Below are 25,939 nucleotides of genomic sequence, written 5' to 3'. Positions count from 1 at the left end.
CAAAAATATAAAATGGGGGACTTAGTTTCATTGATGTTTATAAAAAAAAATCTTAACATTATACAATAATTTATCTGAAAAACTATGAGTATGTAAATCAAAATGTATTCCAAGAAAATAAATTTAGTAATGCTATTTGAAAGTTAAAAATATGCTATTCCTTTATGCATCCTATTTTATTAACATATTTTGTCTATGTTGTATGCATAACTTTTGATTGCTTACTGTAGGGAAAACGAGTAACCAATCAGGTATACGTAACTTTAACCTTACTTTGCTTATTGAATTGGGAATATCAGGCTAGCCATTTTCTATAGTGTATTACTATTATTATTATTATTATTATTATTATTTTACCAATTTTAATTAACATATTTGTTCATTGTGACCAGCCTATAGAGTTCTTCATTGGGAATATTGTTTCAGTAGCAGAAGGTCAAAGAGAAAAAATATTTTATGATGGAAGATAGAAAGAAAAAGAATGACGTTCTTGCAGAATTGCATAAAAAAGAGGACCAGTGAAATAATATTTTAATATTTTATTTGAAAAGACATAAAAGTCTGATAAGTGATAAGAGAATGATATTTGAATCAAACACAGTTAACTGAATGCCATTGGTAGAGCACTGTGATGCTCGTTCTTCACCTGTATGCCTTCCTGTGGCTCTCTAAGATGATAGAAGAGGGACTGAGCGGTGAAATGTATGGATGGGTAGTTTCTTTTTCAGCACATTAAGAGGTAGGAGAACACAGAGGCAGACAGGCAGTATCAGTTATCTCTTAAACAAAGTGAAGCTTTTCTTTCTCTAAAGTGTGACAAAGATTGTGATTTTGTTGTGATCTTGAACCTTAGACTAAATAATATATGCTAATGCCCGAAGAGGAAGACCAGTTTGAAGAAGTTAATTGGGATCCCATTTATAATTCCATACAAATTATTATTTTTAATTATGCTTTTATTGATTTTAGAGAGAGAGGAAGGAAGAGTGAGAGAGAGAGAAACATCGATGTGAGAGAGAAACATCGCTTGGTTGCCTCCCACATGCATCTTGACTGTGACTGAACACGCAACCTGGGCATGTGCCACGACTGGGAATCTAACCGGCAAACTTTTGGTGCATGGGACAATGCTCAACTAACTGAGCCACACCAGCCAGGGCCCACATAAATTATTTTAACTAATAAATGTGACTTTCTTTATATCTGTTGGTCAATGTCAATGAATGGAAATGTATTTACATTTTAACATTGTAGAAATGCCTACTCGTGTATTTTAATCAAGGATTTTCTATCAATCATGATTTTTCTTTACACATAAACAAAACAAAAGCAGCTTATTTACATTGTCATATAGTTGACCTTTAAAACATGCCAAAAATCTTGACACTTTCTGCTTAAATACCATGGAGTTGGTGCAGCCTACCATTTAAAATAAAGCTGGAAAATAGAGCCTACTTAAAAGGTGCTGACTCTTCTCTGCTCTGGAAAGTAACATCTAAAATAACAGAGTGAAAGAAAATACAGTTAGTAACTTAATGTATTATTTTTCAACCATGGGTTTTGTAATACGTATAAGAGAATATGCCTTTTATAGTTAGACCACAGATTGATTTGGATTCGGGAGTTTTTCATATTCTTCGGCATAGTGTCGATACTGGTCAGTGAGGAGAGGCTGATTGGCTTCATCCACATTGTTTCTGGCTCGAATCAGACAAGAAGCACCCACAAAAATGACTGCAACCAGTAATAAAGCTGCAATCACTGCTATGGTAATAATCTCAGAAATACGAAAACTCCGACCTATTTGAAAAATAAAACCAGAGCAAAAAATAAATCTTATAATAGTTGCCATCAAAAATTGGATACCCTAAAATTAGGCACGTTACAGAAAACCTCATACTGAATTTTTATTGGCCACATTGCCTATCATAGCGCTGGTCATCTTGACGGTACTTCCTAATTTCTCATAATGAGTAGACTCTATTGGGATAGTTATTATTTTCATTCTAAATGTGAAGAAATGATGGCTCAGAGTCTAATCCACTTGCCCAAGGTCATTTGGTTAGTAGGTAGTAGAATTGGTTTTGGAGCCCAGGTCTTTCAGAATCTAAATCCTGTGTTCTTCCACTCACTATACCCTACTGCCTTCCTTGAGAAAGAAAATTAAAATTAGACAAGAAAGTTTTGAATTTCAAAATCTCAGAAAAAACAGCTCAGAGTATCTCATGCCATTTTTAATTAATTTTTTTTTAGGATAGGTAAACAGAGGCACATTATATTGTAAAAAAATTAGGGACCTAACCTTGAAACTAATTTTTTCTACTTAATAAAAATGTGATCTTTGACAGCTACCTTCCCTAAGCCTTGTCTTCCTTATTTGTAAAATCAGGATTATAATTCTTATCACAGAGGGATATAAGGATTAAGTGAGATAATGTGCTGTATAATCAGCTCAATACCAGGTCAGAGTGGGCTGGCAACGGATGTTAAATTCACTCTCTTTATCCCTAAATAAAAATCTGAATCAAAGTTTCTAAGTGCAAGTGGAAAAGGTAAGCCTCAGAAATACTGTGATTACTTTAGTTTAAAGGTAACAAATGTGCTTTTGGAAATTTCCACAGTGAAAATATGTTTTCAATACTCACTTGGCCATTGAACTTCATAAGTATATCCCAAGTTGTCTGGAGCAGTAACAAACATTTCTGTATTGGTAACTGGAGGCCAGAATGGCACCATATTATATTGTCTATTATGTCCAATAGGGGCGTTTTCCAATGGAAATGTGGATATATCTAAAATATGCCAAAACACCTTGTTAATATTAATATATTGTTATGTTCTGAAGGTATCCTGAAATATTCAAGGATAACATTAAACACACTAAAGACATTCTTTCATATTTTACACTGAATAAAGACATAAGTTTTACTACAGCAGGACAGGGAATTGCATAAGAAAGATTTCAAATGCTTTGAGTACAGCACTAACATATTATCCAATAGAAAAAGAAGGTTCAAAAGCAGGAATGTTTTAATATTTTGAAACCTTTGATGATCATTAATTGTTTTATTTTTAAATAAACAAGCTAATTTGAATAAAATGCATTAAACTTATTTTTCAAAGCTAAAGAAAAGATGGACCTTTAGTTTGCTGTAGCATCATCTATAATTTAAATCTGAGAGATAATTTCTAATGGAGGTTTTTTCTTGACTGTGAATATTTCTCTTTAGTATTTTTCAATTTGTCTGTTTACTTTTAGAGAAATAAATATTAACTTGTTCCTCAGGTTTTACTCTGTTAGCAAAAAACACTCAAAATATTGAGTCAAGATTCTGGAATCCTGTTTGCTTCCTGCTACCTCTCTTCTTTCTAGAGTAGTCTCTCCTGATCCATGGTTTTGCCATCCATGGTTTCAGTTACCCACAGTCAACTGTGGTTTAAAATATTAAATGGAAAATTCCAGAAATAAAAATTTATAAGTTTTCAATTGTGCTCAGGTCTGAGTAGCATGATGAAATCTTTTACTCTCCTGCTCTGTCCTGCCCACGAAGTGAATCCTCTCTTTGTCTAGCGCGTCCACTTGGTATATGCTACCTGCTCACTGGTCACTTAGCAGCCTCTCAGTTATCAGATCCGCGTTGTGGTATTGCAGTAGTTGTGTTCAGGTAAACCGTATTTTACTTAGTAAATGCTCCCAACGCATTCATATAACTTTTATTAAAGTATATTGTGATAATTGTTCTATATTACTTTTAGTGATTATTGTGAATCTTACTGTGTGTAATTTATAAGTTAAACTTTATCATAGGTATGTACCTATAGGAAAAAAATACAGTGCATGCAGTTATAGGGTGCAATACTATCCATGGTTTCAGGCATCTACTGGGGGTCTTGGAACATATACCCTGTAGATAAGCGGGGTATTCTATTTAAATACAACTCACAGGTATTTGTATCATTAGTCATTAGTGAGTTTTTGTCATTAGGGATAAAAGTACTGAAATAACCTTTGTGGCAAAAATTGTTCTTTGTTGTTGTTGTTTTATATGTTGGTACAGTTAAATAACAAGTGGAATGTTACAAAACCAGAGTTGGAAGTGGGCTTGGGCATTACAATAGTGGAAATATATTTAGAAGAGCTAATGAAGTATTAGATTTCGTTTGTAAGAAGTGTATTACCTGGCCAGTCAGTTTGTTCCCATGAAGCACAGGCGAATATTTTAGAATCTAGTTTGAAGATCATTTGATTATAGAAATGGCAGGTAGTGTTTATATTTTTTGTCACTTTAAATTTACTATGTATTAATGCTAATTAAGTATTTATCTATTAACATCTGTTGAGCTCCTGATCTAGTCATGGGGCTATGGCATTGAAAAAAACAGACAAAATTCCTGTCCTCAAGGACCTCACATTTTGGTGTATTACTGTTCATTATTTATTGAAGTTAGATGTTAAAGTTAATATCTTGGTTTTTTAAACTTCCCATTTCACCTTTACTAAATCCTGACTTCATCCGCCTCAACCCAGTTTAGCATCAGCTGTGTGATGAAGTTATATCCATTAAAATGAATGGAGGAATAATAGGAAAAATAACAAACAATAGCAATTGGATTATAATGAAACCTTTCTATGCAAGACCCTTGGATGGCTCCCCATCTCTCTTAGTGTTAAATGCAATGTGTTACCCTCTGACCTATTACCTCCCTCCATTCTCTCCCCTCTTCACACTGCTTCAGCCTTAGTGGGTTCCTTTGTTCCTTTGTCTTGGGAGGGCTTTCCATATATTCACAGAGTACTCCCTATCCTCTTTCCTGATTTTATTTGTCTGCAAAGCCTTTACATCACCTAACATGCTATTTATTTCTTTACATATATTTATTGTCATTTCTGCCAACATAGTAAAGTTCCAGGACAAAATATTTCTGTGTGTTTTGTATGCTACTGTGTTTCCAATATCTAGAATACTGGCTAGGAAATAGTAGGCACTCAACATTTTTAAAATAAATTTACTGAGGCATAACTATCAAATAAAATTCTATATATTTAACATGTATATCATGATGCTTTATGATTTGCCAACTGGCATATGAAAAGATGCTCAACACCACTAATTATTAGAAAATGCTGATCAGAACCACAATGAGTTATCACCTCAAAACTATTAGGAAGGCTATTATCAAAAAGATGAAAGATAATTGTTGGTGAGGGTACTGAGAAAAGGGAAGCATTGTACACTCTTGATGGGAATGTAAACTGGTACAGTCATTATGGAAAACAGTATGGAGTTTCCTCAAAAAATTAAAAATAGAGCTGCCATATGACCCAGCAATTCCACTTCTAGATGTATAGCCAAAGGAAATGAAATCAGTATCTCAGAGAGACACTGCACCCCCATGCTCACTGAAGCACTATTCACAATAGCCAAGATAGGGAATAAAATATTTGTTAAAAAATTTATGCCAGGTGGAGGGGATCAAGGGGGAGGGAAAGGGGGTCATCTGTAATACTTTCAACAATGAAGATAAATTAAAAATATATAATATAATAAAAAAATAAAATCACAACTGCTTAAATTAAAAAAAAAATTAAGTGTGTGTACGTGATTAGTTCATTTCTCTTGGGGTTTAATAAGTAAAGTAGTGATTGATCTGGGAAGTGAACAAACTTCTTCTGAAAAATGCACTGAACTTCCAGGCTACTATATTTAAAACTTAATTCACATGACTCTCAATTGAACAGAAATGGAACTGGATTAAATGTGTACATGGACACGTAATGCAGTGTTTATAAATTAACATTATGTTAAATAGAGTTTAGATACTCTATCCAAACTCTTTTGTCTAATCAGAGGATTCTGTAACATGCATTACAAGGCGAATGACTGTAATTTCCTCCACCTGTAAAATGTAATTCTTACTCTATTCTGAGCCTAATGCTCCAATTCTATGATTTCTGAAGCATATTCTATGTCTGTAAAAACCTTTGGATACATTTTGAAAAATAATTCCATTTTTCACTCGTAGACTTATTTTCAAAAAAGACTTCGGCTATATGGGTGTTTTAAAAATTCCTCCGATCTTTTTTCTTTTCTTTCTAACATAGTAGTTCTATGACTTTTTTTTTTTTGAGTTTAGCTTCAGTGCAATTTGTGAGTGTTTACATTGCCTTGTCCTCTGAGGTTATGTCCACATTTTATTGGAAATATTCTGCAAGTCAGTTCTCTATTTTTAATATATGATACTTCTCCCTTCACATGTGATGGCAGCTTTGTACAAACCGAGGGAGCAAAAAGTAAAATAACTAAGAAACAGAGGTATTTTTTTTTTTGGTTCATCAATGACCCTTAGGTAGATCTGGATAACTTTTAACAAATTGAATTGTATGTGAAATATTATGTTTTTAATTAAGATATGTAAGGCAAAGGAATGCATGTTTTCAGAGTTGAGAGAAGGCTCCACGTAAGAGACTTGCCAGTTCATTCAGGATTCTCCATTTCTCCTGGAGGCTGGCATCCATGGCATTGTGTATTGCTGCATAGCTGCAGCTTGTACATTGCTGTTTAGGTCCCAAAGTATATGTTTAACAAACTTTGTTTAGTTCATTCCTAAATGTATTCCGGTTTACTTGTTATTATTAGAATAAAAGTAATCTAGCTAAATATATGTAAAGTGATCATTATGAATGAAAAAGAGAGGGATGTTGTTTTTATAATAAATATATACTTTTGAAAAATTGTTAAAGATGAGTGGCTGAAATATTGCTAGAGAATTAGGAGTGGGCAATATGATCATAAATGGTTAGGGGAGCATTGTGAAAATCTAGAATAATACTACACTGAGACTGCATCTGAAGGGTTGTTAATTTCATGTTTTGCTTTAAGGAAACAAACACTATAACTTATAAATAATACATAATACTTTATGGTTATATGTATGTATGTAAATACACATGAAAAATGAGGTGGAATACCAGTCAGTGAATTCATAGCAGATTGACAAGTGAACAAATATGTATATGTAAGTTATTTGTTTATTAAATGATTTTCTGATGGAACAAACTATTTTGACCAACTCATCAATTAATGGTCTTAATCAGGTTGAATTAGGGCTTCTAGTGTACACACACAAATATACACACACACACAGGAAAATAAGAGACTGGCTGAAATGGATAGGTAAATGAATATTTAATCTCAAATAGTCTGTTTGTGATGTGCATGATGAAATAAAGGCACAGAAGCCAAAATTTAGAACATTTTTAAAATATAAAAATTTATGATGTTTTAACAAGAGGAAAATATTCTTTGTTTTTTAAAAGTAATGTGAAAAATTTTAAAAAGAAAAGCAATGCAGGCCTCTCAGCTGAGTAGAAGCAAATGATATTTTAAAAAATACATTAAAATGAACTTAAAAGAGATTTTTTTCCTATGGTGTGATATAAAAACCAACATTAACTTTTCAAGTTGAGCAAAATTTCCATTTGTGGCAGTTCATACAGTAATAAAATCGAAACTGCAGATTATGAGTATTATATTTTTTATCTTTTGAGGTATCAAAGAAGAGCTCTGTAAGGATTTCCCATTTATATTAAAAAGCAATGAGAACGTTCATTGGAAGATATGAGGATGAAAACTTTGGGAACCAGTAAAAATGAGAAGGGATTACCTGCTTAGTCCTATTGAATGCTAATAAATATCATCTTAAAATAACAATTCGGAGAGACTTCTTATCTGCATTTTCCAAGTGGTTGGAGTATTTGCAAATGGCTAGATATCACAGCTATTTCATCCGTATTTTGAAATGTAGCTTATGTGTGTCAGGTGCTTAGCCTGGAGTGATAACTATGCCATCTGAACAATCTTTTTCTGCTGAGCCTGCAAAGAGCATGTAAAAGTGTCTCACCAGCATTGTATCTCCTCAGCCATTCGTCAAAGATGGCATCGGTGAAAGTATGCAGGAGGATGAATACAGGGTCATTTGGAGACAGATGGGTTTGTCCCCCTGTTCCATTCAGGAACAGATGAGCCAAATTGTGAAGGCTTCGAACAGCAGGGTCATACCTTCCTGTGGGATCGCTGTAACCTAGATAGCAAAATAGAACCAGAACAGTAAAAATCACTACACATTTTACTTGTCCAGTCAACAGCAGTGATTATACTGAAGAACAATTTTTCCTAAGCTTGTCTGGACAATTTTTACCTTTATCCCATATCCGTATAATAGCATTGTTTCTCTCTACCTATGGTTAGCAACCGTGGTTTGCTATACCCAGAGCTAGGTTAGCTTTAAGCTTCTAGCATGGCATTCTATATGTAGCCCCCAGGTTAAAAATAATGACCTGCAAAGGACACTAGTCGAAATGTATAGAATGCTCTATTTCAACAAGGCAAACATTGTTCTACAGGAGAGTGGAAATCTCCAGCTTCTGCTAAAAAGTGCTGACATGATTGGGAGACTACTCTGATTGTCCTGGAACTTAAATTGCCAGATGTTACTTTAGTTTCCTCTATTTTCCCTTTGAATGACTGTCAGCATATTTATTTTGGGAAAGTTATTTTTGTGGAGAAGTTACAATTTCTCAGAGCTTTCTTAACACCTCTGTACTAGTTTTAAACATCTGAAAAGTCTGCTGTCAAAACATTTAGAGAACTTTTGATAATGATCTTTATTCCATATACATATTTCCATATCATATATATTTCACCTATATATCCATATTATATGCAATATACATATATAGTTCCATATTTTATATAATATACATATATAGTTCATATTATATATTTATTTCCCATATATATTCCTATATTATATGCATCATGTATATGTATATATATTAGAGAGAAGATGAGAATAGATCACACACAAAAATAGAGTGCCTGTGATGTGGGATGGAGTTATATGTGTGTTTGCTTGGCTTGAAGGATCAGAGTTAGGAGAGCAGCGAAAGGTTATATACAGGGCATCTGCCCAAAATGTATACACACTGCCCGGCTGGGCGTGGCTCAGCAGTTGAATGTTGACCTAGGATCCAGGAAATGGTGGTTTGATTCCTGGTCCGGGCACAGGCCTGGATTTCGGGCGGGCTCGATCCTGGGTCGGGGGTGTGCAGGAGGCGGCCGATCAATGACGACTCTCTCATCATTGCTGTTTCTATCTCTCTCCTTCTCTCTCTCTCTCCCCCTCTCTCTGAAATCAATAAAGACATATTTTAAAAAAATGTATACACACTTTGAATGATTATAAATTCAGTGTTAATATACAGTTCATTTTCAAAATTGAGTTATCAGCTCTTAAAGTGTGTATATATGTTTTTGGGGGGCACCCTATATTATAAAACAAAATTAGAATTTCAGATACATTGACTTACTTGTGTAATTACATGCATTTATTTATTCACTTTCATACATCTGTTCCATTATTGCCTATTTTAAAAAGTTTGAAGATTGCCTGTACTGTATATGGCATGTGGCTAGGTGCTAGTCTTTTTATGCATTCTGTCAAGAAATCAGTGTATTTTGTATTCAATTTGGCATCAATAAGATGTAATCTGCACATTGTTTTAGAAATCGGTACTTATAACCTTGGTTTATATATACAAGTTTAGTCAAAATATAGTGATTATTTATCAAATTATCTCAAAATTACTGATTCGTATATAGCTATTAAAATTAGCATAAAGAGAACAGAATGGAATATAATTTTAATAATAAAAGGGAAGAGAATTGAAAATAATGATCAGATTTATACATCAAATATCTTAAATTATGGGGACAGAGATCAATTCCCATTTGTGTGTGTGGGTGGGGGGGTCTAACAAGTGCGATGCTATATTTAAAGTAAAATTTGACAATTTACAAGTTTATGATAAAGTTAAAAGTTTTTCTATTCTTTTAAAACTTTAAATACAGAGTTTGGCAAAAGTAGGTCTATAGTTTTTCATATGGAAAATAATACAATAAAGAATAATATAAAAATAAACTCTGTTTCACCTACTCACAACTGTAAACCTACTTTTGCTCCACCCTGTGTGTATCTAGCATGATTTAGAGATTTCAAAATTTATTGTATAAAGGAACATTTGGATTTGAATCTGTGCTGTTACTAACTAGCTGAATATGTTGGGAAATTAATTTCACTTATTTGGACTTCAGTTTGCTCAGCTTTAAAATACTTTGAATTAAATAAGGAAAACAAAACTAAATACCACTAGATGCTAGAATGAATTCTTATAGACCTTAAAGAGAGTTATAGGATAACATAGACCTAAATAAACATGTGCCCAAACCGGGCTTTATTGAGTGTCAATGAATTGCTCAGAGTTTTTAATTAAGAAAAAAATTTAATGAGCTTTGAAAGTGTTCAGTATTATTTGCCTATACTAGAATTTGATATAGTTATTCACATATTGGCCAGTCACCTACCAGAAATTTGAGTTTAAATACTTTTAAAGTATTTAGGAGATTGGTGAATAATTTCCAAGAGCTTCTCTTATGATTGAGAGAGTTTCATGGGCCCTGGCCAGGTGGCTCAGTTGGTTGGAGCATTGTCTTGTACACCAAAGGCTGTAGGTTTGAATACTGGTCAGGGCAAACAAATGCTTTTCTGAGCAGAGAATTGTGACTGCTCATAATAGGCAGCACAGTTCAGGTAAACTCACTGGGTCCATATGGCATTTAAAGAATTTTCAGAGAGACCTGAGTTTGAGTACCTCAGTTTACTGTGGCAACTGAACAAGTCAATGCACCAATTTAGTTTACTTGCCTTCCACTGTGTTTCGGAAACTGTTTGTAGAATTGGAATAAAAAGGAGGTGTGTCAAATAAACCGACTTCCAAGCACTGAGTGATATCCTGTGGCTTAGGAAGACGTTGCACCATTGGTCTAGCCACATTTCCTGCTGGATTCCTCCTAATTGGCCCGCCTTCAGTGCCTGGGGGAAGACAGGGCATGCAAACATGTATAGAATGTTTAGAGATCTTATCATTGCTCTTTAAAATGTTATATATAACATGGACACCGAATAATAGGTTCTTCTTGGTAGAAGAGAAAATTTTAAAAAAATGCTTTTTAGTGGCATTAAAGTGAGAAAAATCTAAGTTATTATGTTAACTTCTCTGAGAAGAGTAAATAAGTGATACATAAAATCATCTGAAAGAAGAATTGATCACAATAACAGAGAGAGATCCTCATATTTGTTAAATCAATATATGCTTGTTTCATGAGAAGGTATTAAAATGAACATTCCATGGAAAGTTGAATTTTGCCAAAATCTCATAAACCTAAATTCCATACTGAAATATGTATTTTGTTTATATATGGAGTTTTGTACTTGAATGCTCTCTGTTTCAAGCCATCAGAGAATTAAAGAAAAAACAATCTTCAATTTCAGTCAACACGTTTTTCAGTGAGTTATGTCAGAAATAAAGTTTTTGAAGGGCAGTAAGACTAACAGGTGAACAGAACTGTGATACTAGGGATCATATTATAGATGCCTCTTAAGGGAGGGAGGGAGATGTCTTTCCCAGTTGGGTGGATCCAGAAAGGGCCCTGAAGGACTGAAAATTTCCATATGTGAAATAGGAGATCTTTTAGGCAGAGATAATAACGAGATGATAAGCTTTCTTCTATGTTTCTTCCATTAGAGCAAGAACTGTCTGTTCTTGCTCCCCAGTATATCTCCCGTTTTGATGCAGTGCCTGGCATATAATAATTGCTAAATAATTTTTGGTACCTGTTGCTATATGGGATAGATCATGTTGGCTGTAAAAGAGGGCCTTTTTGGGGATAGCTTGCCTGGGGTATGTGGCAATGTAAGAAAGCATTGGATGGTGGGAAATATGGGAAGCTAGACCAGAACCATAATGTGAAGAAATTGAAAAGCAAGATGAGAAAGTTATATTTAATTCAGGAAGTGGGGAGAAGCCTTAGGTAGGTGGGAAGAGAGGAGTTTGGTTAGGAGCATTTTGCATTAGTCTCAGTGGTCTCCAAAGAGGAGTGTTTGTGCCTTAGAGGGGACACGCAGAATAATTCACTGGGTGAGAGAGATAATATTTCAACATATCCTATTTGTATGCTTTATAATTAACATAATGATTAGTACCTGGTGAATTAGCATAACTAACTTTGTATAATATAAAAATAAAACACATGCTATAGTGAGACTGGAAAGTGCATGTGCATTTTTTAGGTATACATTATCATTAAAACGTTCAGACTGTCCTAGCTAAACATCAATTCAAGCTGATATTTTGGAGTTTACTGTTCAGAGAGCTAGTGATACATCCTAAGAAAAAAGTATCAACAACATGGGTTTCAAAAATATTATATCTGAATTTGCCCTCATGGAGTTTCATAGTGCAGAATTTTAATAATAAAGAAACTAGTTAAACCAATTTAATTTTAACCTAGTGATTTTAAAATTTGTTTGTACATGGACAACTTTTACCATTGCACCTATTTTTTATTTTAAAATTAAAAAATTAATTAGAGTTGACAATATTACACTACTTTCAGGTGTACAGCGTAGTGGTTAGACATTTATATAACTTACTAGGTGATGTCCCATTAAGTCTAGTACCACCTGGCCCCATACATAATTACAAAATTAATGACTATATTTCCTATACTGTACTTTACATTCCCTTTCCATCACAACGATTAACATCCTATGGATTGGAGTCTTGTAGAATTTCCATGCAAGAATGAATGAAAACTTCTGAGTTCTGAAGAAGAAAATAGATTTGAGAAGTATTGTGAAGAAAGAACCATGTTTTTCATCTGATAAATCAAAGACTGTACTTTAGTGGCTGGAAGAATGTTAGGGGTCAGTAATTCACTCTTTTAATTTACATGCCAAGTTTGGGGCATTAATGGAATGTTGCAGAGATACTATGCACCAAGCATATGAAAACAGGTGTGGAAAGTCTAAGGACTACTCGATGTGAAGATGTACATGTATGGGTGTCCTGTAAGAGATGAGGTAAACCACAGGAATGGAAATTTCATTCAGAAAAAAAGTAGAAGGAGAAAAGAATTACTGCAAGGAATAAATAAGATGCAGTATCATATTAAAGCATTTGACACCATACCAGATACAACATGTTTAATAAAATGTTAGTGTCCCACCCCCCACTGGCCTAATAAATAAAATGTTTAGTATTTATATCTTGAACTAAGGCAACAGGTAATCTTAAAATTTGTTTCAATCTTAAAATTCAGTTTTTCATGAAACTGTGTTAGAGTTGTGTTATATTAAAGGGCAAGAAAAACTGTGGTAAAAAATCTCCCCCTATGCTATAATTTGATTTACTCATTTAAATAGTGCTCTATTTTGTTATTCAGTCAACAGGGTGATCAGAAAATGTCTGGAAAGCTCCTAGGCCAGAATATAATAGCCTGGTCAGAAAGAGATGAATGTTTTGGTATCTAAAGAGTTCTTAATCCTCAATTTCATTTCCCTAACACAAGGTGCAACCACTTATTAAGCATGCCAAACAAACAAACATTTATTCTAATGTTAAACTTTTATGGAAGAAAATTTCATACATATCACTTCTCTTATTCCCAAACACAGCTAAATAATCTAATGGTGAAAACCCATCTAATTCCTGTGTTCCGTTTTAGAATAGTCTCTCTTTAAGTTTAGAAAATAATTTAATAATTGATGCTTTATAGAGTATATGCAGAATAAATGTTATGAATATAATAATAGAATACATTCTCATAATTCTAGTTTTTACATGGAAGAACAAAATTTCAAAATAGCCAGACATGCCTAAAGAGGAAAAGCAAGATGGGACAGGGAGACTCGAATAGCTAAGAAGTTGTGTTAGCACAGGGACAGATAAGATAATCCAGGGAAGAGCATAGGAAGCTCAGGGGCAGATCTACATGTACCAGAAACGACCTATGGCAGAGGTGGCATTTAGATCCCTGGAAGAAGGGTGCTAGCATACCTGTCTAAGCAGTCTCTATATCATCTTTTGATTTTTAACTCTCTGACCGGATTAACATCATAATAACATAATAATATAATTATTATAAATATATTATTATTACTTTACTCCTTGGGCACTTCCAAATCTTTCTGCATACTTCAGATTTTCTAGGGACACATTTTCTGTGAAATTCCAACACAAGATACATGATCACTAAGCAGTGCTGAGTGTACAGATAGGATTAATTTATACAATAAGATCTTTCCAAAATAAGAATGTGAGCATCCACTTACCACATTGCTCAAGAAAAGCAATGTAAAAATATACAGGCACTCTGTTTCCCTTGACACACCTTATAGATGGCTTTGAATATCTTAGTTGTTTCATGAATATGTATACATTGATTCTCTGTAATAAAGGTAGATTTTAGTCTGAAGTCCTTAGTAGAATGAAGGGCCTTCAGACGGCACATTTATTCTCTCTACTAGGAAATTCTGAATCCCAGAGGTCATTTGGAACTTACTGTTACAAAGGGTTCCTAGGGTGTCATAATCTTCCAAGGATTCGCAGACCACTCGCCATTGGGAAAAGACAGAGTTCGGGCTTATAAGATTGGGATCAAAGTTGCTTCTTGATCCCATCAAGTCATCAGTGCAGATATCACAAACGTTCTTCCCAGTCGCAAAATTCCAGTAAGGAAGGGAGAACGAGGGATTCTGTAGCATCTCCTAGATCACAGAAACTCTGTTAGCATTCCTGCTTTTGTTTAAAACTCCCTCTTTGCCTGGTTTACTCCCTGGCAGTCCATTTCTGTTAGTTCTTTTCAGCTACTTAAGAACCAGTAAGTGTGTCAGTGGTGTCTGAGGGGCTGGAGGACTTAACTACCTTATTAACAAAGCTTCTAACTTACTACAAGGAGTCACTTTAGGCACTAGAGGCATTTAAACTCAACTCATTATACAGAAGTTCCTGCAAATGAGTTTTTATTAGGGGGCAGGGGAAAGGTCTTCCTTTTCTTTTTTAGACAGGTAATTATATTTCTATTGATTATACCAAACATTATCAATAACTTCTACTCCTTCACATTTCCACCTCCTTCCATTTTCCTGTCTCTAATTCAAGCACTGCTAACTCTTGGTCTGGAGCGAGGTTCAGCCTTGAAACATGCTACGTGGAGCAGTATCTTTTGTTTTATTTCTGTTGTTTAGTTTAACTTGAATGACTTGAGGCATTTAGATTCTGCTTTGGCCACAGGCTGCACAGGCTCTTTCACACTTACTTTATCTGCTGGGCACTCAGGATGCTTTACTTAGAGACCTCTGTTTCAGAGTCTAAATTATGAAGACAACCTCCTGCCTGAAACTCATACCTATAGGAAATGCTGAAGGGAAGCAGAATATTTCTTTGTGCATACTGCTCTTTAGAACAGAGACCTAGTTTCCATTTAGAGCGGATCTCAACAAGTTTTAAAATGCTGGACTCAAGATCACATGAGTATTTTTATTGGGTTCCTTGAAACATGTATTTATGGTACTTGTTTTTTCTCATTCCTTTTGGTCTTTGGGGAGTTATATTTAGTCTCGGATTTAAGTGCAAGAATTGCCATTGTTTTATTCCACCTTGCGTGCATTTGGCACATTACTGCTTTTTCACTCCAAACCCTTTCTAGGAAGCATTCTCTTGTCTTTGGGGTGTTACAGAGGCCAAGAGCTTTCCAAGGCATCTCCAGTTATTGACCTCCAGGGATTTGCAGTCCTCATTTTGAAGCCATTGTTCTGGTTCACAAATATTAGTGACAGCTTCCGAGGGATTATTAAAAGTCAGTTCGTGGTTCAGCAACTGACATTTGGGAGCCAGAGCATATTCATGTGGCATTTCAACTGTGCGTTATATATAGACTATAATTTGTTGGATCCCTTGTGCTATTGGGTTTTAAAAATGTAAGTAGTCCTAGAGGTTGAAGTTTACACAGGCAAAATATGCCCTTTCATTTTGGTGTGCTCATGGGAAAATGACTTGAAGGCATGAAGATCTGGAGTCGATTACACATGACAGATTTATCTACACATAATCTACTAAGTGTCTTACTTGTAATCAGAGCTATAACATATGAAGTGCAGAGTACCAAGTGAATTCATTTAATCATCCTCAAACTGCATATGAATAGACTACTTTCATACAAATATCTTATTCTGTACTTTAGTGCATTCATTTTCTCTCTTTTAACCATTTATTTTCTTGGAATAGAATAATGCTGGGTACAAACATACTACAAATTGATACATGAACACCTCTTCTGCCTTCAGATGTTTTTCGGTTAATTTTTAGATTTTAATTTGGGGGGAGGGATTCTTTGCTGTTATTTCACATGAAAAACTGGTTTAATTTGTGGGTGTCCTAGATCTAATAATTTAATTAAGATTTAATAATTTTAAAATTTCATTTTAAAATTACAATACTTTTCTTAAGAAATAGCAATTAGTAAAAGATACAACACAAAAGTTTCTTTGTTAACAGATAATGTTTTGAGCTTATCTGCTTAAAAATAAGCAGGAAATGACTGTGTTTGGGTTGAGCTTCACTTTATGCCCGTGCCTCTTAAGTAAAAATGGTATCTAACTGATGGGATGTTTTTAATAGATGTCTTCTGTAAGCCTCAAAGTAGTAAGGGGCATGGAAAAAAAATGGTGTTCAATGGAAATATGACAATATAAGTGGAAAGGAACTGTTTACATCATTTAAACCCTGTACCAATTAGTATTGTCCACTGGTATGTTGAGTTATATATTTGGAACTTGAAAGACTGATGAGTTCATATACTCTTGCTTCATCCAAACCAGTACAGGGCATTGGTTTACACTGGGGAAGAGACGTATCAAATGAGATTCTTTCATTGCAAACTATAGAGTTGTTTTAATTACAGAGCTAAAGAACATAGTTTGCACCCACAAATGTCTCATCTGGCTTCCTCAGCATTGAAATTACCTTCTTTTCACTTCAAAAAAGACCAAGCTTCATTAATAAATAAATAAAGAATTAGCACAGGGAGAAACTTAGAATGTCTAAGGCATTGCTTTGTTTTCCCATGTTTGGAACATAGCGAATTAGACGACTTACAAACAAGGCACTTTGTGGGTAAAGGGTCTGTAAATTGAAATGTTTCTTGCATACCTGCATGTCCTCCTCCAACTGCAGTAGGTGATACCTGTGCCAGGTGAGAAAAGCTGGTCCTTCATGGGAGAAATCCACTTCACCAAAGCTTTCCTGTCCTGTGCCAAGGAAAGTCTTTTTGACTGAATAATAGTGTGTCCAAACAAAGTAGTTATAAATTGAAATGTTCTCAAATTGTGGTGTGTTGCCATCTGGCCCCAGTATTTCTTCTGATCTTCTGGTGGCAATGACAAACAGAGGGTGAGTTGTACGCTTTGCCATATCCAGGGCCTGGACAAAGTAGTTCTTTTCTTCTGTACTTAATTCCAGAATGTTTCTCCTGACTTTAGGGATACAAAATTCAAACATGAAAACCTCTGCCTTGTGGAGATGGGTAGAGAATGAGCATAATAATCTTGTGACACACCATGTTCCATTTACCCGTGATGATAATTTGCATATCTGCTTAAATAATTTTATACCTTTAAAATATCCCTGCTTCCCTCCCCTGCCTCGCCATCCCCTCACCCCCTCCTTCTTTCCCTCCTTCCTTCCCTCCTCCCCTCCCTCAGTCCCCCTCTCCTTCCCTCTCCAACTTAATAGAGGATTTCCATTAGCTTTCTGTAATCTTACTTGTGGACTTTATGATTGTGTTCAATTTATTTCTGCTCCCTATTGTCATGTTTCTTCAAATTTTCTACATTTTTAATATCATAAATCTTGCAAAAACAAGGTATGTGGTGTAGCATAGCGGCTAACACGAGAGACTCATTCTATGACACATTTCTCTAAGCCTCAGTTTTGCATCTGTAAAGTGTATGTAAAAATATCTTTTTGCAGAGTTGTAAAACTTAAAGGGAATGCACATCAAAAGCAACTAGACCAGAGCCTGGCTCATAATAAAAACTCAGTAAACATTCTCTTCAACCATTGGCCTGCACATAGAAAACAATCAAGTTTTGCTGGCTGTAACTATTTAATGCTTTGCTATTTATTGCTATTTAGGCTGCAGGCTGGGCTCATCATCTAAAATGGCTATATTTGATCATCACAGTGGAAAATTTCTTCCTTGGTTAGCAAGTGGAGTAGAAGAGGCTCATGTACTAGAATTAGACAGATCTCAGCATGAATTCCAGATTTCCCAAGTACCAGCTATGTGGGTTTGTCCTTTCTGGACCACACTTACAATAATGAACATCACTACCTTGAAGAGTTATAGAAAGCATAGTCATAAACATCTAGCACAGTTCCAGGCATACAGTGGTTCAACAAATGTTTTGGAAGGAAATATTAGATGATCTGAGCTTCAAGCTCATTCCTTTAAATTAAATACGTTTCTTAATCTCTGTAAGCCTCTTCCCTCAACAGTGAAGAGAGGATTGAGCTATATGATTTCCAGGTGTTCTTCCAGCTCCAATGATTTGGGTCTCTTGCACGACTATCTATCCATTCATATCCCCACTTACCTGTGAGAACCCTCTGGTCACAGGCAGTTCCTCTCCATCCAGGACGGCAAGTCCCACAGTTGTGTCCTGAGAAGTTGCCATTGCAGCGACACGTCCTGTTGAAGAACCGTGTGGGCCAGGCCTCTCGATCATCCCGGCCATCATGTGGGTACTGGGGGCTGTGGGGTCGGGAGTCTGCAGTCACTGCCTCACACCTGCCCCTCCCTGATGAGGAGCCGCAGGGGTCAGTCCCAGGCCCCGACACAGGGGACAGGTCTGGGCAGCACACACCATTTCTCAAAGCCTCAGTGGTGGCACACTCTCTTGGAAACTGAGCCCAAGCCTGCTGAATAAAAAGCAGGGGCAAGATGTATCCTAAAGAGAGGAGTTTATGAACTTCCATTCTGCTTGAAGCAAGCCTCTGGTTCTGCAGCCCTTTGTGTAGAGACTGAGGCGCATAGATAAAAATCAAGCTGAAAAGGAGAAGGCAAAATGGAATTATGCAAGGTTGGGGGGTTTTTGGTACTGTTATAAATGGCATGAGCCCTTTCCAACCCACCTTCAAAATGCTTTCCAAATCTGTAAAATGACAATTCAAATAATAAAAATAGTAATTTACCTTTACAAATTTGACATTTATAATACCTACATAATTAACCCCCCTATCTTAATCATTTAGTTTTCTTCACTTTAAATTTCTATTTATAAAAAATAGTTATCCTGGATGTCATTTATCAAAAGCAGTCATTAGCAGGTCACCACCATTAATTACATTTAACCATGGGGCTGAAATAAGAATTGGGAGCAGATTTCCAGCAAGTTAATTTTCATTATTTAAAATCCCCCATCCTAATGGAGTTTTGGCAGGAGTCCACCCACTTCCCATGGAGCTTCTCTCCAGTACCTTAAACTCCTGAGGGGATTCTCTGCTGAGCGTCTCTTAGAGCTGAGTGTTTTATATTTGCTAGTCCCCTGATGTCAGAGCTGTTAATTGCTTGTGGGTTTCTGCCTGATAACTAATCACAGATCTGCTCACCCAAAGGGGGCGGGGCGGGTGCTCTCCTCCACCCTTACTAATCCTCTTTCACTTCAGTGAGTTTTTCTGCCCTTTAAGTGCTTGGTTAGCACATGATTCACTCCCCACTGATTGCCTTGTGATGCTTGAAAGGCCACAGGCACTAATTTGGAAAACTGTAAGTCAGAGAAACTAGAGAGCTCTTGTTTCCATCGCAGAGATTGTAATTCTGACGGATAGGTATTTGGAGGGTAAAATCAGAATACTTACCCTTTCTCAGTGTTACAAGGTTAGGTGAGGGCTCGTGCCTGTACTTTATGGTAGCTTTTGAGTGTTTCGTCTTGAAAAAAGATGCTGCCATTCTTACAATTTCTGGAGAGAATAATTGTTGTAGAAAAGGCATCAGATGCAATGACACCAAGTCACATGACTTTGGCTCTCCTGGTGCCTACTGGTGTTGACAGTTGGATACCCCAGCTCCCTTTACCTGCACTGTGGTGGTGTCCATCTCTGTGTCAAAGCACCACAGGTTCACGGCTGTTTCTGTGGTTTAGAAGATGACTGCTAATGGCTTCTTGCCTACATTTTCTTCAAGCAGTCTCAAGCCAGTGGCACTAATTTTAAATTATTTAAAATGCCTTGATAATTTTAATGGCCTTATAGAATCATTAACCAATATCTTAAAGTTTCATATCTACTCAGGGTAAAATTAATTGTAAAAAATAATTCTTATAAAATGACATTTACATAGTCTTTTTGGTTGTTTTGATTTTTTTTTTTTTTTTTTAGTCTGACTTCTTGCTGGATCGAAGTAGATCATCATTTTTCTCTCTTGAATAATTTTAGCAGCAATGTACTAAGGTTGGTTTCTTAGTTTTGACAAAGGTACTAAAATCATGTACGTTAACATTGGGAAGTGGGTGAAGAGTGTGTGGAAACTGTATTATCTGTGTAACTTTCCTGTATATCTAAAATTATCCCCAAATTAAATGTTTATAGTAAAAAGCTGTTTTCAAAATTAGGTAAACTATCTATATACATTTATGTGTGTAGACATAAGTAAACTACAATGCGTCATATTATGATGAAACCAGAACATAAACAAAAAGAAAAGTGAGCCTTTGCCCATCACACCTCTTTGTTTCCCACAGCTACCCCAGGACAGTGTGATGCATAAATGACTGATGGGGCATGCATCAATATCAAATCACATCATATTAACTAAGTATAAGAATAAATATGAAATTATGGTCTGATATTTTCTTTCTGGACCCAAATGGATTTGTGTGCCCTCTAGGGGACTGTGGAAAGACCACGTTGGATGTCATTCCTAAGAATGATCTTACTCAGTCACATGGAATTCTTTGTGAGCTGGCGAATCCCATTAATAACGCTAGTAACAGTCTTTCCCTAAGGATCTGACTTATGTATCTTACTTCCTATTACTAAGTCCACTTTGATATCTAGTTGGTCAGACAGTTATAAAACATGTTCCTCAGTCTTTTCCATCTCAGTGAATGAAATTACGGTTTATCCCATTGCTTAGGGAAAAGATACACCCTCCTGCAAAAGCCACATATTCCTCTTTGTCTCACACAGACTGCATTCATCAGTTGGTCTGACAGTCTAGCTTTGAGCATCGCTGTCTCTCACCTGGCCTGTGACAACCTGGTTCATCCCCTCACTTCCCTTGCTTGACCACACAGGGGTTTATCCCCAAAACAAGATGCTATTCTCCATTCAGCAGCCTGAGAGAGATTTTGATCGCTGATACCTGGGTATCACTGCTCTCAGCAAGACCTTCCAATTGTTTCTGAACACACCTAGAATAAATCCAAGTGCTCATAGAAGCCTACATAACCCGGCCCCTCCCATCTCTGACAGCCTCCTACTATCCTCCCACTGTCCTCCCCGCTACTCCTTGGTTTAATAGCAAGCGTATTACAGCCTCTGTGCCTTACTTATATTTACTGTACCCTTATATTTACTGTTTTATGACTTATTCTATCACTTTATTCAGGTCTCTGTTCCAATGTTACCTCTTCAGAGAGGCCTTGCCTAATTGCCCCACCCAAAATAGACCTCTCCATCCCTAATATCATCAGTTCATTACTTTCTTTTTTAAGACTCAGTCTTTTTCATAATACTAAACACTGCCTGAAATTTTTATTACTTATTCATTTTTCACTTCCTTATTGTTTGTCTCACTTATCAGAAGAAAAACTTTTGTCATTTTTTTTCAGAACTGACCTAAGCTATCTCTAGAGAGCCACATAGCCATTTTTTAAATTTAGCTAGGTGTAGACACCTGATTTATAATTTATTCCCAGTCTAATGGTAATCAGTACTCTCAGGGAAGGGAATAGATGTAAACTACCTCCAGTATTTTCATTAGCTACTATTAATGAGCATCTATTATTTCTCTAAATACTATACATACATTAACTATCATTCTTTCCAAATATTATTAAAACATTAGTTTTATTCCTATTTTTCAGATGAGAAAACAGAGGTTTATGGAGTTTAAAACCTTTTTAAAATCATGCAGTTTATAATTAGAAATTTCAGGTTTTGAAGCCAACTTACTTTGTTCCAGAATGTTTGTGGTTTGCAAGTACTGCTCACATTCTAAAAGAAGAAGGCTGGGGAATGGAGAGACAACTGTATTTTAAGTCACGAAATACACCAGCTTTGACTCAGTGAGCAACTGCCTTTGTTTCTTGAGTCTCAGCTCCTCATCTGAATAATTAATTATTACTAGTTAACAATAGCAAATGCTCAATGAATAATACAGCTGAATTGCATAAATTATCTTAGTGTTAAAGCATTATTAAACCGAAGAAATAGCTTTGAAGACATAGGGAGCTATGCGCAGAAAGAGTACTTAACAGAGTTAAGAATTGTGCTGTTCAGAAAAACACACAGCAGCATACAAAGACTTATTAGTAAACACCATTAGTTTGTGTCATATATTTATAACTGATATGAATGAAGATTATATCTCAGGAAGAGGGACTGATCCTCCCTCCCTGTATTTTCCTTTGAAGTCTTGTGATTTTTATTTATGAAAGAAGCAAGAAAAAATCTAATGATAAAAGACCAGGAATTTAGGTTAAGTTGAGGAGAAAAAGTTTCAGGAGCATCCTTTTTCTAGAAAAATTATTAATACATATTAATATCTGTAGTGATATTTGTGGCAAATGATACTGAATATATTCATTGTCCATTTGGAGTACATGTTATTCAATTATATGCTTAGTTGTTCTAAGCTTAGATTAATGGTTAGAATTCCAAAGGCATTAAGGCAACTCAGAGTCATCTGTTAGGCCAGTCATGTGTTTATACCTCATGGAGAAGCTTAAATTCAGTGAAAGCAAAGGGGAAGAATGTTAGACATGTGCTTTTGTGTCACTGAGCAGAGATTCTTACAAGTAGTTTTGATATGTTTAGAAGGGTTATCATCTCTCCCTTTTCTCCCTTTCTACACACACACACACACACACACACACACACACACACCCCCTACCTTACTATGAAATCCATAGGCCTGAGGGGACTTTGGCAATGTAAATCCAATTTAGGTAAAAAGACAGAGATTTTTTTTTCCATTTTCTTTTCTTCTTTTTTTTTTTATCCATAAGAAGTTTGGGGAGACAGCTAACATTTGGTAATACATTAAGCACATCTTCATATTTTGGAGACAACCTTTCAGAAGGTAGACAGTGAAGGGGACCCCTGCCTTCTCTACTTCTTCACCAGAACCAGACTTTACCCTCTCCTTTCTCCCTTCTCTCTCTGATAATCCACCACGAGGACTGGCCATCGTAAGTTCTGGAGCAAGGGGATGAACAAGTCGGCAGCACTGCAGTGCTGGAGGAGAGAGGGCAGCAGGGGAAGGGAGCGGAGGGCTTGCTGACAGGCGCCTGTGGAGGGCTGTGTCGGGAGAGTGATGGCCGCCTCCAGCGGGTGCTCCAGCACATGTGCAGGCCAGAGAAGGCACTCAGTCTCTCCACTGTGATCCTCGCGAGCTCTGCGTGGTGGAGAAACATCACTTAAATGTAAATTGAGGTGGTGACTAGCAGAAGTTGTGTCTTTGAGTCATCAGCTAAGGCTTTTATCAAGTAGTGCTCTACGACCCGGCTCTTTCACAAGTCACAGCAGAGGGTTACAGGAGCTAGCAGTAATGGAAAGGAATTTCTGCACCCGCTTGTTTTCCTGGAATGTCCACTGTGAAGGAGTGGTAGGAAGTGGTAGTCCTCGGGCAGGAGTGCATAGAGAAAAGTGGCAGATAAAGATGTGTAGGCTGTCTATGGGTCACGCTGAGAAAGTGAGGCCATTCATAGTATCTGCAACACTGCTCACCACAGATGTGGTCGTGCCTGTTTATTCACATCTGTTTCTCTCAGCCTCTTGAAATCTCCCAAAAAAGGCTTTGTTGACGTCAACAGTGACTTCTTACCTTTGTGTGAGATATTTATGAAATTCTTAAGCATGATTCTAGGAATAGTGCTTACATAGACTCTATAGGGAAAAAGTCTTTTGCTTTTATTAAGGAATGAACTTCAGCACTGCTTATTTTATATTTTATATCTTTCAAGGGCTCATTAATTTCCATTCTTCAATTTTTATATTTGCTTTTTGCATGTTCCATAACTTAACTTTTTGTCTAGGCTGTTGATAGTAAAGATGTGCCTGGTTTAATCATTCATTCTGAAACATTTTGTCTCTGTGGACATCAAAAAGTGTAGCGAACTCGTACTCTGAGAGTACTTACAATATTAGGGGCAATAACTTAAGTTATAAATTTGCAATGCATTTTTCATTTAACCCTCACACTAACTCTATAGGGTAGATTTCCTTACTTGCAGAGGTTCATAAACTTAACATGATTTACTCTAGTCTGTGTATCAGTAAATAAGCAATTGTTTTCTTAGTCCCATTTCGAGCAGTATTTCCACAACACTATAGCTGACTGTGGTTCTGTTATAATACAATTTGAAATAAATGGAACAACTGTAAGCAGGGTATAGAGATGGAAGGAACAGAGAGGGAATTATAATAAGCAGTCAACTGATGTCTAAGGGACTGATAAATTGGTTGATAGAAGGCATGTTTCATTTATGAGCTGTGTTAATATCGTGTCTTAACAATTACAGACTATAACCTTTTATTATTAAACTTCTTGTTTCACCCTGGTATAATGTTCAAGGTGTATTCGAGTCCCCTTTTAGTCAGTGTCATTATTGAATCTTTTCTTATAATTTGAAATGAGCTCTACCAGTAGCTTATTTTCTTATGAAGAATTAAAAGTAGGTCCAGTAGAGATAGAGCTCTCTATTTTTTCTGAAGTGCTCAATGATTTTCCTCCAACATGCATGAAAGGTTTAAACAAACAAAATAGGAAACTGATGAGAAAGAAAATTAAGCCCAGATACTAATCAGTAGGAAAAATCAAATGGGAAGCAAAAAAATATATATATTGCTATCTTTATTTTCATCCATGAATTAAAAAAAAGTCAGGCCCTTAAAACATTAGGCACTGCCATCATTGCAGTTTAGTTATTTATTTTTTTACCATATGTGGTGCACTAAATACTTTTACCTGGCTAATAGATTTAGAAGTTTAGCCTAAAATAGGCCCAAACAATTAAGCTTTCTTTTTTTGCAATTATAAATTTTCCATATAAAATTATTCTTTCAAAATAAAAGTAGTACATACACACAACAACCAGAACAAAAAGCAAAAAGCAAGGCAATAAACTCCACTGCACTGCACCTCTATCCTCACCTTCTGAAGAGTAACTTCTAAGAAATTAAAAGGAAACTCTAATTGACTGATTATATACTGTAATTTTCACTGAGCGTTCTTAGCTTTTAAAAGTAACCTATTCTTGATTCAAGTGTTTGTTCCTCATTCTTAACACAATTATACCATCTCAATTTTTACTTTATTTCCTGTATTTTTTTTGTTGTTAATATAAAGTACAGACATTGTCAGTGACAGCCACAGAATGGAGCAAATTTTAGGAATTGTAAGGAAGTAGACTTTAGTTTAATAAGTTCAACAAAGAAGGAAATCTTTAATAGTGAGCCGTGAGTCCCATGTCATTGGGAACATTCAAGAAATGGAGTACTAATGACATTCTGGAAGAGATTTTCACATTAGGAACAAGTTTGGATCACTGAGTGCTTATCTAACTTTTAGATTCTATCACTGCTTCTAATATTATGGTAAATATTGTGGTAAAGACTTGTAGTGTTCACCCACACGGGTTCCGTTCTCCTTCCAGGCATATGTGGATTATATGTTGCTGCCCCTTTATAGCTAGGTGGGCCTATGTGATGAGTTTTGTTTATGAACTGTGTGCAAAAGTGAAGTATATCACTTCA

The 25,939-nt window shown here is 35.8% G+C and overlaps 1 protein-coding gene across 1 annotated transcript; it reads right to left on the bottom strand.

Moving 5' to 3' along the window:
* Nucleotides 1-1,594: 1,594 nt before the first annotated feature.
* TYRP1 (tyrosinase related protein 1) lies at nucleotides 1,595-18,943 on the bottom strand (the record flags this gene model as incomplete). Its single annotated transcript, XM_081151393.1, has 7 exons — nucleotides 18,556-18,943; nucleotides 17,111-17,433; nucleotides 14,463-14,667; nucleotides 10,765-10,932; nucleotides 7,903-8,082; nucleotides 2,646-2,792; nucleotides 1,595-1,800 (listed from the first exon to the last, which is right to left on the bottom strand). The coding sequence occupies exons 1-7, from the start codon at nucleotides 18,935-18,937 to the stop codon at nucleotides 1,595-1,597; spliced, it is 1,611 nt and encodes a 536-aa protein (XP_081007519.1). The 5' UTR covers nucleotides 18,938-18,943.
* Between the last annotated feature and the right edge of the window lie 6,996 nt (nucleotides 18,944-25,939).

The sequence above is a fragment of the Miniopterus schreibersii genome (assembly GCF_964146895.1).
Source record: "Miniopterus schreibersii genome assembly, chromosome: 11".
Taxonomy (NCBI): domain Eukaryota; kingdom Metazoa; phylum Chordata; class Mammalia; order Chiroptera; family Miniopteridae; genus Miniopterus; species Miniopterus schreibersii.
This window is presented reverse-complemented; position numbering and strand designations above follow the sequence as displayed.